This window comes from Mercenaria mercenaria, chromosome 10 (assembly GCF_021730395.1).
Source record: "Mercenaria mercenaria strain notata chromosome 10, MADL_Memer_1, whole genome shotgun sequence".
NCBI lineage: Eukaryota > Metazoa > Mollusca > Bivalvia > Venerida > Veneridae > Mercenaria > Mercenaria mercenaria.
Genome location: NC_069370.1, coordinates 50244503 through 50263183, shown reverse-complemented (window position 1 = coordinate 50263183; position 18681 = coordinate 50244503). Strand labels below are relative to the sequence as shown.

Genomic DNA, 18681 nt, shown 5'->3' with positions numbered 1-18681 from the left:
CTTTGCATTCAAGAATCGGCATGTTTTTCCTATCGCATGCTAATAAAATGGCGAGCGTAAGAATTTAATGTACGAAAAGAAAATTGAAAGAAGCGAAAATAGTAATTTAGCGGTTTGTTTAACGAATTTAGTTACTTTATAAAAGTTAACAACCCTTTTCTTTTGTTTTCTAAAGTACATCTAGTTTTTTTATTGGATTAAGTCTTGAAATCTGATATGCTAGAAATGTCGAAACACCGTATGATTTGGAGTGGATTATTATTGAAATAAAGAATACTCCTGATTTAGTGGTGTTCAGCCTGTAACGAAAAAGCTTATCTTTGACAGTAGGTATATCATGCAATTTTACGATTTTATTAAGGAGTTTTGGCGCCGGAGTTTTTAAGGAATGTTTAAAAAACTGGTATATTTTAATGTTTTTGTGTGCATTTTTCTTTTTTGAAGCCGAAAATTAGTCTCTGTAGGTATATTGCTCTTCCTGTTACTATACTATTCAACAAATCCATATCAGAAGAACCTGTTCCTAATGAGTGGAAGCTAGCTAATGTTACAAGTATTTTTAAAGTGGTGATAAGACTCAAGCAAGCAACTATAGACTTATAAGCATAACCAGCATTTTATGCAGGCTCTTAGAAGGTATAATAAAGATAGTTCTGGCTACCATATCTTAACTGACGCTGTTTTTTATTTTCTGATGGTCGCGTCCATTAAGTTATGGCGAAACCCCATTTGGTTAACTAACCAGTATTAAACCGCAACATCTCGCACACTTCTCTCGTGAGAAACGGATGACGTCATGCAACAGTTCAGGGCATGTGGTTATTTTTGAAAATCAAGATCAAAATTTCACTTATTAATGCATTTATTTTAATCATAAACATAAATAATTTTGATAAAATTCATAAAAAAACATACCTTAGAAAGTTTAAGTTCTCAGAAAAGGTCAATAAATAACAATTCTATACCGCCTATTGGTTTTCAAATGAAGAGTACTCTGATCAGGTGACAACTGCAATGGCGGACACAATACTGCAGACAGGGGCACCAATTTGAAACTTGTGTGTATAACTTGTGTTCAAATTATGTTGCATGGATTATTTTATGCCAGATCAAAAGAAAAATTAATTAGAACCATTTTAAAATAAAAGGTGAGTTCATTGCATTTCATTTGATGAAATTATAGCGTGACAGTCTTCTGGCACGATTCCTGGTTAGGTTTCAGTACGGGATTCGTTTCAGCGCAGAGATCCCTAACAGCATATAAACATCTCTGAGCTGAATTTTTTTAGCTATAATAAAGACATCTATAATGTCTCACTGTAATGACAATAACATATTTTCAGACTCTCAGTATGGTTTTAGGAACAGGAGAGGTTGTATATTACAACTGCTGAAAGTTTTTGATGACTGGTCTAAATTCATAGATAATGACTAGCTAAAAAAATTCAGCTCAGAGATGTTTATATGCTGTTAGGGATCCCTGCGCTGAAACGAATCCCGTACTGAAACCTAACCAGGAATCGTGCCAGAAGACTGTCACGCTATAATTTCATCAAATGAAATGCAATGAACTCACCTTTTATTTTAAAATGGTTCTAATTAATTTTTCTTTTGATCTGGCATAAAATAATCCATGCAACATAATTTGAAAACAAGTTATACACACAAGTTTCAAATTGGTGCCCCTGTCTGAAGTATTGTGTCCGCCATTGCAGTTGTCACCTGATCAGAGTACTCTTCATTTGAAAACCAATAGGCGGTATAGAATTGTTATTTATTGACCTTTTCTGAGAGCTTAAACTTTCTAAGGTATGTTTTTTATGAATTTTATCAAAATTAGTTATGTTTATGATTAAAATAAATGCATTAATAAGTGAAATTTTGATCTTGATTTTCAAAAATAACCACGTGCCCTGAACTGTTGCATGACGTCATCCGTTTCTCACGAGAGAAGTGTGCGAGATGTTGCGGTTTAATACTGGTTAGTTAACCAAATGGGGTTTTGCCATAACTTAATGGACGCGACCATCAGAAAATAAAAAACAGCGTCAGTTAAGATATGGTAGCCAGAACTAGATAATGACATGCCCATAGATGTTATTTTCCTGGATATAAGAAAAGCTTTTGATTGTGTTCCACATGGTAGACTAATTTTAAAGCTGAAGTCATTGGGTATATCTGGAAATGTATTAAATTGGATCAGCAACTTCTTGAAAGATAGGAAGCAACGTGTAGTTATAAATGGACAAGCATCAGAATGGTCAGATGTCTCAAGTGGTGTTCCCCAAGGATCTGTCCTCGGCCCTTTGTTGTTTATATTGTACATAAATGACTTGCCAGATCAAGTAAAATCATACTGTAAATTATTTGCTGATGATGCCAAGCTCTACAAGGACTTACACAATCTCCAGGATTTTGAAACAATTCAAGAAGATCTTGATAAACTTTGTGAATGGACATCCAAATGGCTTATGTACTTCAATATAGATAAATGTAAGGTCATGCACATTGGGAAGGAAAACCCCTGTTTTGACTATGAAATGTCAGACAAGAATAGACATGTAAAAAATTTAACAGTTGTTGACAGTGAAAAGGATCTGGGAATTCATATAGAACATGATTTAAAGTTTAAAAAGCATATAAGCCTAACAGTAAATCACGCAAACAGACTTGTAGGTCTCATTAAACGTTCCTTTTCTTATCTGAATAGAGAAACTCTATTAATTCTGTACAAAACACTTGTTAGACCAATTCTGGATTATGGTAACGTTATATGGTACCCGACACTGAAAAAGGACATTAGGATGATTGAAAATGTTCAGCGAAGAATCACCAAGATTTTACCTGAGTTATACAATCTTTGTTATGAAGATAGGTTAAAAGAATTGAAATTGTCCACATTGCTGCATAGAAGAAACTGCATGGACTTAATACAACTTTTTAAAATCATAGAAAATATTGATGACATTCCTATGGATGGTAAGTTTGAATTTGCAGACAATCAAACCCGAGGTCATAACAAAAAGTTGATAAAACCCAGATGTTTGAAAACGTTTCATCTTAAATCATTCTGTGTTCGTATAATTGATATGTGGAACAGTTTGCCTCACAATATTATCAGTGCTAATAATGTATTACAATTCAAGACACGGTTGGATAGACATCATGGTGATACTAGATTTGATACCAGTAACATTTATTAACCATCCATCATTATGACTCTACTGTTAACAACCATTTTACACCGGAAGTGTACTAGTAATTTGGTAGAAAAACTTTAATAGACGTAGAAGAAGAGTTCCAGGACTCAAGAAGATTCTACAAGACCAATACAAGTTCCAATACAAATATATGGCCCAAAAAGTGCACCTCTGCGCAAACATTCCTGGCCATATTTACAGACTATAGCCTTTTGATATTGATATGGGTAGGTTTTGAAAAATATGTAGGAATTCGGTGTTTTCGAATTATTTCAATTGTCAGATAAGTTGCTTGGCAACCATATCATTTGTGCATACCCATTGTTTTAATTTAGAAATATTAAAATAATAATGTAAAATTCCATTTTTGTAAAACAGGTGATATTTCCAAATTATAGCATAGTGCGGCAATTTTCCTTTGATCTTTGCAGCATGTTATACGTAGTAACACACATTATTACTACAAAACTGTGCTGATATCTTACAAAACTGTTGCGATATATATCAACACGGAAATCTCCATGGAGTTTCTTAAGAAAAAAAGTGTTCCGATATATATCAGCACAGTAAAACTGTTCCGATATATATCGGAACACTTTTTCTCTACTGAGGTCCTATCAAGGGAGTATAATTTTTTCCTTTCAAAGAAAAGATGATTTTAGCTCCAATTTACAGTTCACAGAGAAAGAATTGTCACAAACACCTACATTTATAAAGTAAAAGAATAAATAAACTAGAATATTTCAAAAACTTGATAGTTATTGCCAAATTCAGAAATGCATGAAATATATGAAATTCTGAGATTTCTCAAATGTTTCTTTTTCTTTGATTTTTTTTACAAACAAAACAACAAGTTTTACAATATGTCTGGCCAATGAAATGCAAAGATTTAAAACCAGTGCAGAAATTTGTTGGGTACTTTTATCTGGGGAACACATTTTCTAAAACAGAAGTTTTAGTGTTTCAGTCAGCGAGGCGCAGAAAGGGAATCAAAATAGTAAAAATAATAATAAACAAATTTAAATGAAAATAATATATAAATTTTAATGATAAACTATGCGATAAAACAGTTATAATATGTAATGCTCGTGTGTTACCAGGCAGGCACGTGTCCAGGTGGGGGGCCAGGGGGCCCGGCCCCCCCCCCCCCCCCCCAGCTGGCTGCCTAGTTATGATTTTTATTACTATGGGCCCCTCAATTAACAAATTTATACACCAGCGCAACTGGCTTGATTTGACAGCAATACACAGGCTAAAGAGCCATAAAACCGTGTCCGGTAGTGGAAATTAGCCCCAGGCATGTCACAGGTAAAAGTTTATCTGTGCATGCTTCATTGATTGCTTGATCGGTACATGTACTTGATTGGGTAGTGGAGAAACTATTATGTTTTTTACTCTTTGGAAGTGTTATAAAATGATCAGAACATTGTTGGTTTTATTAAGTAAATCTTAAAATGAATCTGAAAATTGAAACATTATGATGGTTGAATTTTGTTTCTACATTAAGGCACATTCCCCAAATTTATTAAATTGATAGATATTTATCCTATCTTTTTATTTTACAACAATTATGAATTTGAAACTACTGTATCAATTTTACTCTTTTGGGTCTAATAACCTTACTTAAAAACTCTCATAGTTTTAAAAGTAGTTTCTCAGTAAATCTCACAAAACGCATCTAAAACTCGTTACTTATGAGGGGGTTTATACATAAAAATATCATTTAATATGTGCTGTGATGTTATAGTTTGTACAGTCAAAGAAGTATAAAATACACATCTATTTATTTTTATAGATCTTTGGTACAGTTAAGAGTTCATTGTCATTTGAAATCTATGATGTAAATAGTAATTGTAATAATACTTCGTTTGTTTTGTTGGAAATCTAAAAAAATTTGGCCATTTTGCAAATAGGATACCCTTAATAATTAGACTAGCCACTAGTTTCTATGATTTTTTTCTCTTTTTTATGTTCATAGAGACAAAAGCCAGTCTATTCTAGAGATTTTCTAAGAGGACTGATGTTAAAATTGTAATATTGGACATAGTATATAGACTGGCTCAGTTCACTACATGAAATCATAAAAATGTGGAAAAAAAATTATCATAGTCTAGGAGCTAGTCTTCTTAATAATCATCTTAAAACTTCAACATTTTTTTCAACTGGGTATCATACAGAAAAATAAGTCCATACACTGTGACTGTACAATCATACATATATTGAAAAAGGCTTGATGAAATGATTAAAAAGTAGACTTTTCCTTAAATATATGATACATTCATGCATCCTTAAAGGCGTTTCAGGTAGCAGGAAAATGCATCTATTCATGTGCCATATTAAAAAAATTTCGCAATCGGGAGGGGATACCCCTCCCGAACCCACCCCAGGTTGGGCCCCCCCAGCAAACAAATCCTGCACACGGGCCTGCCAGGATATATCAGAGCTAGGGGTACATCTCGTTATTTTTCTCTTCACATATCTGTCTCGGCCTACCGGCCTCGACGATATGTGCAGAGAAAAATACCTCGATGTACCCCTAGCTCTGATATATCCTGGTAACACACTCTCACACATACTATAACTATTACTTATATACTTTTTGCAATGATACAGTTTCACAACAGTGATTTTAACAGAAATGGTAAAAATATCAGTTTCTAAAAATAGCTCGGGAGTATATGACGGGTCACTGATAAAATGTGTTACTGTGAACTCAATGAAAATAGAATTGTGTATTTTTTAAAGCAGGCTGATCAGGAAGGGGTAAAATTTTGAGGCAATGGTGATTTAAAAGATGAGTTTATCTTGTTTATTTTTTAAATATGCCTGTTTTTGTCAGACTGTCGAGAACACATGATGCCAGGATATGATTGTTTCTTACAGAATATTTCTTCTGTAAAAATAAGACAAATCTGTGTATGTTGTATAAAAGAATGAAATTGAATAAAAGCTATTTAAACCTTCTTACTTATTATTTTGCTTACTTGAAATATATGCGCCACTTATCATATTATAGCAACTTAAAAAAAAATTTGACAGGATTGTCCAATAAAAACTTTTGGGACGCAGCATTTTAAGTGGGTAGGTAGGGAGACAGCTAGCAAACAAACATATTTTTAAATTTGGCCTTGACAAACAAGTTCTAAATTTCATGTCTAAGCTTGAAGACAAGGATGAATGTGTTAAGTCTATTGGTACATCAGCTGTCCAGTACCAAGGTATTTTAAAATACTGCCATGCTATTAAATCAACTGCAGATAAGTTATATATATTCTGCCTAACTTTCTAAATGCCAAAAATCAGTGCCGTCTTTATTATCTCATTCTAAGACAATTATTGGAATTCAAATCTTATGATATTTCAAGCCAGAAGTGTAGAACTCAAAAGTTGCTTCTCGAATATACATGACATTAGCGGGCAAATTTACTTGCGGTCCAATGAAAACGCTGTATATAGAGATGGTACCTAAGGCTATGCAACAACAAATCATGTACAAAACTGAAGCGCATATCCCTTATCTCACACTTGCAATGATTTAACATAGCACCGTGCAGAAACACGAGAACTATTTTGACAGCGACATTGGATTCGTTGTTTTTGGTTGATTAGTTAAAGAAAGGTGATTGTCATTTCTTTTTGACTAACACTACCATTTTATTTATACTAAAGAACGTCTGCATTATTTTAACAGAAGTTTCTGTAACAGTAGATTCCGCAAGGTTAATGCAATCCGCACGCCTCGGTCAATACGCAAATTTGGTACATTTGTAAACACAAGGTGAGTGTCATAAAAAGTGAAATAACTTCTTTCGGCACAGGTTTTGGTATGGTTTTGGTGTGACCATGAGATAGAATATACATTTTTATATTGCTCTGTTTTTAGCTTGTATATTTTGAGGCCTTGATTATTCTTGGCAAACAAATTTTGTAAATTGTTGAGTGATTCAATGTCGTAAAATTCATATAGTCTATTTATATTTTTTTGTCACGAATAATGTTTTCTTTTCTATGATTATACCATACCTGTAAATTATCGGCAGTAATGAATAAAAAGAAGTCTTTAAATGAGTTCATTTGAAATTGAAAGATAATGCTCAACTTTTTTGTTTGAATGATTATTCATAGATCTTGAAGTAAACTATAGCTTTGGGAACACATCCAAATTTATGCATACTTTGTTCAGATAACTAAATAATCCTAGAAGAGTTATCTGTCACTGGCTTCACTTTTCCAAGTAGGACCAAATTTTTCGGATTAGCCTTTAAGCATGAAAAATGAAGTATGAAAGTAATACCATTATATAATTGAGGTACATCAGTATTAAGTTTTCAACAGAAAGTAATATCAGATGCAGTTTGAATTTTTAGGTACGATCTCTACTGTATTTTTTTTGAGCATGTTAATTTCCATAAAATGACAAATTGTTTGCTATTTTTCATGGAACGTTTAAATCTCTCCATAGAACGTACTACTATGTCTGTAGCACTGTGTGCAATTTATAATCATAAGAGAAATATGGCATTTTCATTGGACTGCAAATAATCTCCCAGTAAATATATATTAGTGTTCATCTAAAAATAGAAACACTCCAGTCACTGCTAATCTCCCGTCAGTGTTTCTTTTTTCCATAAAACATAACAGATGAACATAATTCACATTAATATATACTTAAGAGTTTTCCTGAACTGCTTTACATTAAAATGTCCTGTATTTTAACCCTTCTCTTGCTGAATTTTTAAAATAGATTGCTCCATCTTTCAATTTGGACAGTACCATTTATAGTCCATACGGGTTTTCATTGAAAATATACTGACTGAATTCCTTAACCATAAGTAAGCAAACTGTCTTGTGTTTCAAGGTTTCATAGGTACAGTCTTGTTTGAAAAAGTTTGAAAAAAGTAAGAAAATTTAACTTTGGGAGTTTTAGCTTTGAAATTAGGAAAAAACATACTATTTGCCATTGGGATTGGGGCCCAATTTTGGCCCCAAATTGGCCAGAAAAAACAACAACACTGTAATAACTGAAATCATTGTCTAATTATAATACTAGGCTCTTTCACAAACACTTGTTTCAGTTTTTTCACCAAGTTAAACAATTTAAATTGCACCTTCTTGTGGCTATTTCTTTCTTATGGTTGCATACTTCTGTGACAAGGCCGTATTGTGGGGGTATTATTCATCACATCTGTGACTGTTCTAGTTTATGTTTACATTGATGCCTTGGAGTAATTGTTCATCTTTAAAATTTACATGCAATAACTTTTCTCATTATCAGTTTTATTTTGTTTTTCAGAGAGAAATGCATTTCTACAAACTTTGCATAAAATGCTCATGAGACCACGTTCAAGACACCAGAAGACCAGACTTACTTCTTTTAGAGCAGATTTTTGAACAATTTTATGTAAAACATGTCAAAATTCAAAGGTAAATTAGGTGAGGAGATACAGATAAAGACAGCTGATGGGAGGAATGTTACTATAATAGTGACAAGGATTGAAGGTGATGATGTTGACAGTATCGCTGTAGAAGTTCTTCCCGATGAAGGAAATGACAGTGAAGAGATAACTATAAAACTCAAGAAGAATGAAGATTGTAAAAGGCTTACAATTAAGATAGTTAAAAATGAAGATAGTGATGATAAAAGTCTTTCTGATGATGTAAATACTGTGGTCAGTGGTAATGAATTTCATTGCAATGATAAACTTTTAGCTGAGTTCAAACAGGAATCTGTAGATCTACAGAATGGTCAGACTAAATGTGGAACAGATGTAGTGAGAAGAGAATTGCCTGTGGCATCTAAGAAAGCAAATGAAGGAGAACGTTTTGAAGAAGGTTATTATTCATTTATTTATCATTGAAAAATAACAAATACTTGACCAAAAACAGAATTACAAATTTTGTAAAGTTCTTAAAACTTTTTTTATTTGGTAAGAATCTTGACCAAGCCTGTACTTTAGTTTGAAATTTCCAGATGAAGGATGTTGATATTGAAATTGTTAATTTAAGGTGTTGGGAGACAATTGCTATGCTGTCCAAAAACAAAATCATAATGAATAGTTACTAATGAATCATTTATTATTCATTGAATCATTTATTATTCATTTATTGTTCATTTATGCTTGATTTTTAGCTCGACTATACGAAGTATAAGGAGAGCTATCATACTCGACGCGGCGTCGGCGTCTTTCCGCGTCCCCACCTTGGTTAAAGTTTTTTTACACTTTCTCTTTTTATGCCCCGAAGGGAGGCATATAGTTTTTGAACCGTCTGTCAGTCTGTCCGCAATTTTCGTGTCTGGTCCATATCTTTGTCATCCATGGATGGATTTTCAAATAACTTGGCATGAATGTGTACCACAGTAAGAAGACGTGTCGCGCGCAAGACCCAGGTCCTTAGCTCAAAGGTCAAGGTCACACTTAGACGTTAAAGGTCATTTTTCATGATAGTGCATTGATGGGCGTGTCCGGTCCATATCTTTGTCATCCATGGATGAATTTTCAAATAACTTGGCATGAATGTGTACCACAGTAAGACGACGTGTTGTGCGCAAGACCCAGATCCGTAGCTCAAAGGTCAAGGTCACACTTAGATGTTAAAGGTCATATTTCATGATAGTGCATTCATGGGCGTGTCCGGTCCATATCATTTTCATTCATGCATGGATTTTAAAATTATTGGGCATGAATGTGTACCACAGTAAGACGACGTGTCGTGCACAAGACCCAGGTCTGTAGCTCAAAGGTCTAGGTCACACTTAGACGTTAAAGGTCATATTTCATGATAGTGCATTGATGGGCGTGTCCGGTCCATATCTTTGTCATTCATGCATGTATTTTAAAATAACTACGCATGAATGTGTGGCACAGTAAGACGACGTGTCGCGCGCAAGACCCAGGTCCGTAGGTCAAAGGTCCTAAACTCTAACATCGGCCATAACTATTCATTCAAAGTGCCATTGGGGGCATGGGTCATCCTATGGAGACAGCTCTTGTTTCAACTTATCTCTGTAATTACTTGATGGATTTGATTCAAACTTGAATTACTTATTCCTCATCATCATCCACATCATCTGACATAAGGGCCATAACTCTGGCACCAATATTTCATGAATAATCCCCCCTTTTCACTTAGATTTTCAGGTTAAAGTTTTGATGCACTTTCACTCTATCTCTGTTATTACTGAATGGATTTGATTCAAACTCAAAATAGTTGTTCAACATCATCACCCACATCATATGACACAAGGTGCATAACTCTGGCGCCATTTTTTCATGAATTATTCCCCCTTTTTACTTTGAATTTCAGGTTAAAGTTTTGGTGCACTTTCACTCTACCTCTGTTATTACTGAATGGATTTGATTCAAACTTAAAATAGTTGTTCAGCATCATCACCCACATCATATGACACAAGATGCATAACTCTGGCACAATTTTTCTTGAATTATTCCCCTTTTCACTTAGAATTTCAGGTTAAAGTTTTATGCATTTTCACTCTATCTCTGTTATTACTGAATGGATCTGATTCAGACTTAAACAATTGTTCAACATCATTACCCTTATCATATGACACAAGGTGCATAACTCTGGGACCAATTTTTCATGAATTATTTCCGGAACCCCCTTTTTACTTAGAATTTTAGGTTAAAGTTTTGATGCACTTTCACTCTGTCTCTGTTATTACTGAATGGATTTGATTCAAACCTAAAATAGTTGTTCAACATCATCACCCACACCATATGACGCAAGGTGCATAACTCTGGCACCAATTTTTCATTAATTATTCCCCCTTTTTACTTAGAATTTTAGGTTAAAATTTTGATGCACTTTCACTCTGTCTCTGTTATTACTGAATGGATTTGATTCAAACTTAAAATAGTTGTTCAGCATCATCACCCACACCATATGACACAAGGTGCATAACTCTGGCACCAACATTTAATGAATTATGCCCCTTTTTGCTTAGGATATACTTAAATTGTGTTTTGATACATTTTATCTTTACCTCTCTTATTACTTTAAGCTGGTATTTTTGACATAGACTCATGCTATTGTGCAATATTTTCATCCACAATTGGAGTCATAAACACTCCAGTGACAGCTCTAGTTTAGTCAGATGTGCCCAGTTTCACTATCCAGCATCGAAATAGTTGAGCGCGCTGTCTCCTGTGACAGCTCTTGTTGGTATCATCAGGCAGAGTAAAAATTTTATCTTTCAAATCCCAGTACATTTTGAGAGCTACAAGTTTTGTCCAAGCATGCAAAGTTTTGTGAGATCAAAATCGAAATGGAAATGATGGTGCTTTTCATTTCTTTTAACTTAAAATTTTAATTAGCTATAAATAAATATTCATTGGTGGAGTTTTTAAACGGTATACATTTAATGCATTGTGCAGACTTTTTAGTTTTATCACATGGCGATATTTTATCAGCAATATTTGTGCACAATCCCAACTTTGTGACTCCAGGGAATGTCAGTGTGAAGAAGATAACCAGGTATTTTTTTAATTTATGTATATAAGATATCTATCAAAAATGGTTGAGCAAAATTGCAAGTAAAGTTGATATTTTTCAAATTGAAAATTCTTGTCATCACAAAAATTTGCAATTGCAAAAATGTTAACTTCTAACCCTACCCAGTCCAATGGTTGCAAACATTTTGCAGGCAAATCATTCCATTATCCATAGAATTGTCACAAAAGTCATCCATTAGAAGATCCCATTCCTTCAAGTGAAGGGAAGGCCCTAGTACTTCTCAGATATATGTAGATATTTAGTAATCTATTTTAAACTTCAGGGATTGACAGATCCCTTACCAGCCTTAAAGAAAGTCGGGTGCCTGCTTATGATACAGCAAAGACAACCACCAAGAGTGCAAAGAATAAATACCAGTGTTCCTTGAATTGTATAAATGACGGAAATAGCATACCTAAGAAAAGACGGGGTAGTTCAAGTGCAGAAAGGCAGAGAAAACACAGACAAAAAATTAGAAATAATCCTGAATTGTATGAAGCCCAGAGGTTGAAGATGAAACAACAGAACAAGGAGTCCAAGGAAAGACTGAAAGAAAGACGAAAAAGTGACAAGTGTTTAGATGAGGAATGCAAGCGGAAGCAAAGACTGCGGAAACATAAATGGAGACAAAAAACTGTTGGTAAATTTCTAGCTGAAGTTAAACAAGAACCAGTTGATGTTGAGGATGGTATGACGGAAAGTACAACAGCTGTATTAGAAAGTGAAGCATCTATTGCATCAGTGACAGAAAAGCAAGGAGAATGTTTTGCAGAAGGTAAACATAGATTTATTAAAAGGCAAACAAGTACTGTGAAATCATACAATATATTTATAGGGAAGCAGTTTTAATTGATTTTCATGGTTTTGTAAGACTATAAAATTAAATCCTCATTCTATTTTTCTGCTAAACTTGAAATCTGCGTATTCATTTCCCTGCACAGTAGTTATTTTGACCAGAATCATGCAGTTTCATGACCATGAAATAAAATTATTTCGGAGTAGCTGGTCTTTCTATTTTTTAGTATCTTAATGAACAAAATATGTAAATAATTTGTAAGTAATGTAATGATTTTAAAAATCTGTTCTTTTCATATAAACAATTATATTCAAACATATAACACATGGAAAGTACCTACTTACATAAATCGGGAATGTTTTGATAGTACAGTGAAACACCGCTCGCTCGAGGTCGCAAGGGGATGAGCAAAATGCTCGAGTTATCCATGGTTTCGAGCGACCCAAACATTGACCAACATACGAAGAAAATCGAAGTTTGTTTTACCAATTGTCATCGAGACCATTTGCAGAGGAAACAGTGATGCGTAATAATAACACACTCGTGACATTTTCAAAAAACGTATTACAAACGTTATTTATGATAGATCGTAAATGGCACATGTGAAGAAATAGCTAAGACATTCCATTTTTTATAGAAATACTGTAATCGAATTCGCAATTTTCTTCTCCAAATTAAGATTTCATAATTATCGTCTCAATTTTATGAAAAGGCTATCTTATTTCCTTTATTTGCACGCAAACGTCTGTTGATTAAAATATTAAAATCTCATAATTATCTTTTCCATCCCGCAAAAAAAAGTAATAAAAAATATTAATTAATTACAATTTTGATCAATAAAATTTTTCTTCCACCTTTCATCAATAATTAATCTCATTATCAGATCAAATATACCGACAAACAAACATTTAAGATAGTCGGGGAACAGACGTGCGAAAATTTTAAACTAACGGATACATTTTGATCGCCGAAGGTGTGAAAAATTTTGACACCTCTGCTCGAGTTTGCCATAAGCAAGAAAGAGTAAATTAATACACAGGGACCAGGTGTCATGCTCGAGCGATCGAGTTATCGATGCTCGACCCAGCCGTGGTAATTTCACATAGAAAATAGAAGGAAATTGGCCGGGACCACATGAATTGCTCGAGCGAGCTCGGGTGCTCGAGTCATCGATGCTCGAGCGAGCGGTGTTTCACTGTATGCTCTTTGTTTATTAGTTCACCTGAGCACAAAGTGCTCAAGGGTGAGCTGTTGTGGTCAGTGATTGTCTGTCGTATGTCGTCCGTCAATATTTTCCTTGAAACAACATCTCCAAAACCACCAGGCCAATTTTGATGAAACTTCACAGGGATGTTCCTTGAATGGTCTTGAATAATTGTTCAAAGAAATTAACTCTGTTAAAAACTCTGGTTTCAATGGCAACCGAAAGGAAAAACTTAAAAATCTTCTTGTCCAAAACCACTGGTCCAAGGGCTTTGTTATTTGGTTTGTATCATCATCTAGTGGTCTTCTACTGTGGTTGTTCAATTATCCGCCCTAGGGTCAACCATGGCCCGCCCTAGGGGTCACAAGATTATATTGACTTATATGGGGGAAAACTTTGAAAATCTTCATGTACAAAACCCGTTGGGAATTTCTTTGAATTTATTTCCCCTTTTGAACTGGTTGGAGGATCTTCATTCAACTAGGTATGTAGCATCCTTGTAAGGTTTTATCTTGAACTAGTTCAAATGGGGTCAAGTGAGCAACCTAAGGCCACTATTGCCCTCTTGTTTATATTTTTTATACGCCCGTTTGAAAAACGGGACGTATTATGGGAACGCCCCTGGCGGGCGGATGGGCGGATGGGCGGTTGGGCGGGCGGGCGGGCGGGCGGGCGGCGTCCACAGACCTTGTCCGGAGCATATCTTCTACATGCATGGAGGGATTTTGATGAAACTTGGCACAGTTGTTCACCATCATGAGACGGAGTGTCATGCGCAAGAACCAGGTCCCTAGGTCTAAGGTCAAGGTCGCACTTAGAGGTCAAAGGTCAAATTCAAGAATGACTTTGTCCGGAGCATATCTTCTTCATGTATGGAGGGATTTTGATGAAAGTTGGCACAATTGTTCATCATCATGAGACGGAGTGTCATGCGCAAAAACCAGGTCCCTAGGTCTAAGGTCAAGGTCACACTTAGAGGTCAAAGGATACAAGAATGAAAATTCAAGAATGACTTTGTCCGGAGCATATCTTCTTCATGCATGGAATGATTTTGATGTAGCTTGGCACAGTTGTTCACCATAATGAGAGGGAGTGTCGTGCGCAAGAACCAGGTTCCTAGGTCTAAGGTCAAGGTCACACTTAGAGGTCAAAGGATACAAGAATGAAAACTTTGTCCGGAGCATATCTTCTTCATGCATGAAAGGACTTTGATGTAGCTTGGCAAAATTGTTCACCATCATGAGACGGAGTGTCATGCGCAAGAACCAGGTCCCTAGGGGTAAGGTCAAGGTCACACTTAGAGGTCAAAGGATACAAGAATGAAAACTTTGTCCGGAGCATTTCTTCTTCATGCATTGAGGGATTTTGATACAACTTGGCACAAATGTTCACAGCATGAGACGGAGTGTCATGCGCAAGAACCAGGTCCCTCGGTCTAAGGTCAAGGTCACACTTAAAGGTCAAAGGTCAGATACAAGAATGACTTTGTCTGGAGCATTTCTTCTTCATGCATGTAGGGATTTTGATGCAACTTGGCACAATTGTACACCCATCATGAGACGGAGTGTCATGCACTGGTCCCTTTGCTGTTACTATAAATAGCTTATATTGTAACTTTTTCATTACAAGTCGTAGGGAAAAATCGAGACCACTTTTCTGTAGTACAACATGCATGTTACATCCAATTCTGAGGTGTATTTTGAGCTATCTCTACCTGGTAAGGATTTTTGTGTGGACTTGTAATTTTTTTTTTTCGATTTTTTTTTTTTTTTTTTTTTTCTCTTTAAAGATTAACTTCCCTTAGTTGTTACTATAAATAACTTACGTTGTAACTTTTTTATAATTGACCGTAGGGAAAAACCAAGACCACTTTTCTGTGGTACAACATTGATATTACTTTCAAATTTTGGGTGTATTTTAAGGTATCTCTACCTGGTAAGGATTTTTTTTGTGGACTTAGAAAAATAAAAGAATTACAATAATTTCTAAAAAAAACAACATTGTAAACAACTAGAAAATTAAAATTCCATTTGCAAATACAGGTGCTAGTGTAAACAAATTTGCTGTGACGGGCGTATATTGTGACATTCTGCACCCTTGTTTCTGTATGTTTTAGCACCTGAGGCTGACAGATCTGTGGGCTGTCCTGTGCAAACTGCAAATGTGAAGCAGCCATTCCCAGTTACAGCTGAATTTATGTCTGGTTTGAAAAGTTTTACAAGTGATGAAAGTCTATTGACAGTTAATACAGCAGAGGCTATCACTAATATTGTAAAGAATAAGGTACAACATTCTATAAGCTTTAACAATAACAAAGATAGCATTCTTTTTCCTAAAAGAAGAAAAGGATGTTCTGGTGCAGAAAGAGTTAGAAAATATAGACAAAGAGTTAGAAATAATCCAGAATTATACGCGGCTCATGTGTTGAAGATAAAACAGCAGAATAAGAATTTTAGGGAAAGACTTAAAGAAAGATGGAAAACTGACAAGTGTTTGGATGAGGAATGCAAGTTGAAGCAAAGACTGTTGAAAAGTAGGTGGAGACAGAAAAATACTGAGAATTTATGCAATAAGGTACATTTATTGAAACATTTCTAAAATAATTACATCAACAAGTCACATTTTCTGTCAAGTTGGGAAAGAAAGATGTAATGGATGTAATTAGAATGTACTCTTTAATGCTCACCTTACCACAAAGTGATTGGGATGAGTGGTTGTGTTCACTGTGTGTCTGGTAGCATTGGAGTTCATTCTTGCCTCCTTTAAACAACACTTCTATGAAACATTTTGGTGGAAGTTGATGAAACTTGGCATGGATGTGCTTTTAGGTCATCATTGAAACAGTTCCACTCACCTTCACATAAGTGTTGGCTAGCTGAAGGTTGAAGAATGTACAGATAAAATTTTCGAAACTTGAAATATTTTCATAAAAACATTTCTTGTGTGATGTTAAAATATCAAAGATCATCAAAAACATAGCCTCTAAGGGAAATGTTCTTTTTTTATGCCCCCGAAGGTGGGCATATTAAAATCGCACAAGTCTGTCCGTGCGTCCGTGTAAATTCTTGTACGGCTGTAACCCCATAAAGGGATTTTGAAATAACTTGGCTTAAATGTTCACCATAATGAGATGACATGTCATTGGCAAGACCAAGACGCCTAGCTCCAAGGTCAAGGTCAGACTTAGAAGTCAAAAGTGAACAGGGTCTGTTTTTTGTTTGGTTAATAACTTTGCCATTTATCAAGGGATTTTGAAATTACTTGGCATAAATGTTCCCCATAATAAGACAAAATGTTATGTGCAAGATCCAGACCCCCTAGCTCTAAGGTGAAGGTCACACTTAGAGGTTAAAGGTTAACATAGTCTGTTTCTTGAGTGGTCCATAACTCTGCCATTGATGAAGGGATTTAAAAATTACTTGGCATAAATGCTCAGGAGCATTTGTCACTAATAGTGACAGCTCTTGTTCCATAAGTTTATTTTGTGAACTAGAAATGTTTGCGCTAGAAACTGCTGGCCTAATTTTGAAATCATTTCACACAAATATTCTTTGGGTGACCATCAATGAAGAGCATTAAAATCTTACCCTTTGGATCGAAAAATATGGCTGCCAGATATGTCTATACTGTGGAAACATTAAAAATCTCCTTAGAAACTGATGGACCAATTTTGAAATAATTTCACTCCTGTATTCCTTTGGTCACATTTTATCAAGGTTTTTCAGATCAATTCCATTCATAAAAAACATGTCCATCAAAGGGGTTGGCCACTTTTATACAGGAAACATGTTAAAAAAATCATTTCCACCACACAAATATGTAAATAATGGAAACATTGAAGCACAAATGTATTCTTGCAAAGGAAATTTCTTCTTGTGTTAGTAACCAGTGGTAGTCTGCTCTGTCGAATGATGGTGTTGTAGCAACCGTGATTCCTGAACACCACCCCTAATGGTGTCTTATAACTACATATATTTAGTTATAGCGTTCTAAATGATTATCAGTTTGACATATTTTATTATCTCTCTTTATTGTTTTAATTCATTCTGTAAAGTGAGGTGACAGTAACAGATATTTTCTCGATTGCTGATCACGGATATATTCCTTTGTAGGGCAGAGTGAAGTTGTCGGATGATCCTTCCATAAGTAATGAGTATGATGCATATAAGACGAGAGACAAAGTGAATTCTACAACTGAGTCTGAGGGACCTACTTTTATACATGGAACAGAAGTGATAAACAGTTTAAATGATGAAAGTAAACAAAAACTCGTGACATTTCAAGCTATAGATGATATTGGAGATGTTGAAGAAATCACGGAGGAAGAATTGAAATATTTTATAACTGTTAACACAAATTCACCTGATAGCTAGGACCCTCAGGTCACCCTGGACTGTTGAATTGTTCCATACGAGTGGTGCTACCGGTACTTGAGAAGTACCGTAATTTCAAATCAGCCTTAGTGTATATTCGTAACAAATGTTCTAATGCAACATTTGATATATGCAGATATCTTTTAAGTTACTGAAAAGTGCATTTTTTAATTTTGTTAAACTCTTACAAACAGTAAGCTGTTATGAATGAAATGTGTATAAGTTTAAAATAAAAATCATGTAATGATGTCTTTACTCATTTTACAATCTCATTTTCAAAACTTAGAAATTCATATAACTGCTATTTAAGCTATTTACAAATTTAGTATCAAGATTTTTGTTGAAATATTGTTTAATTGCATAAGTTCTAGATACTTAAATCATTGCCAAAAGAATGATGTTTCTATAAAGGAAAACAATCCGACTGCTTAACCCTTACACTGTTAAATTTCTATAATGACCTTGTCCATCTTTCAATTTGGGCAGTACCATTGACTGTAAAAAGGTGTGTTTACCAAAAAGATACTGACTGAATAGCGAACAGTGCAGATCATGGTCAGACTGCAAAGATGTGCAGGCTGATCATGATCTACACTG

The 18681-nt window shown here is 34.8% G+C and overlaps 1 protein-coding gene across 3 annotated transcripts; it reads left to right on the top strand.

The window, feature by feature from the left end:
- The first annotated feature begins 300 nt into the window (after window positions 1–300).
- On the top strand, window positions 301–18332 carry LOC123561605 (uncharacterized). Of its 3 annotated transcripts, none has more exons than XM_053553061.1 (5): window positions 301–326; window positions 8494–9032; window positions 11995–12486; window positions 15828–16285; window positions 17824–18332. In XM_053553061.1, exons 2-5 carry the CDS (start codon window positions 8609–8611, stop codon window positions 18082–18084), a joined length of 1635 nt encoding a protein of 544 aa, XP_053409036.1. In that variant the 5' UTR covers window positions 301–326; window positions 8494–8608; the 3' UTR covers window positions 18085–18332. The 3 variants fall into 3 exon arrangements, with proteins under 3 accessions (XP_053409036.1, XP_053409037.1, XP_053409035.1); XM_053553062.1 differs by lacking the exon at window positions 301–326 and adding an exon at window positions 6704–6819 and having other exon boundaries at window positions 15828–15994; XM_053553060.1 differs by lacking the exon at window positions 301–326 and adding an exon at window positions 6705–6819.
- The last annotated feature ends 349 nt before the right edge of the window (window positions 18333–18681 follow it).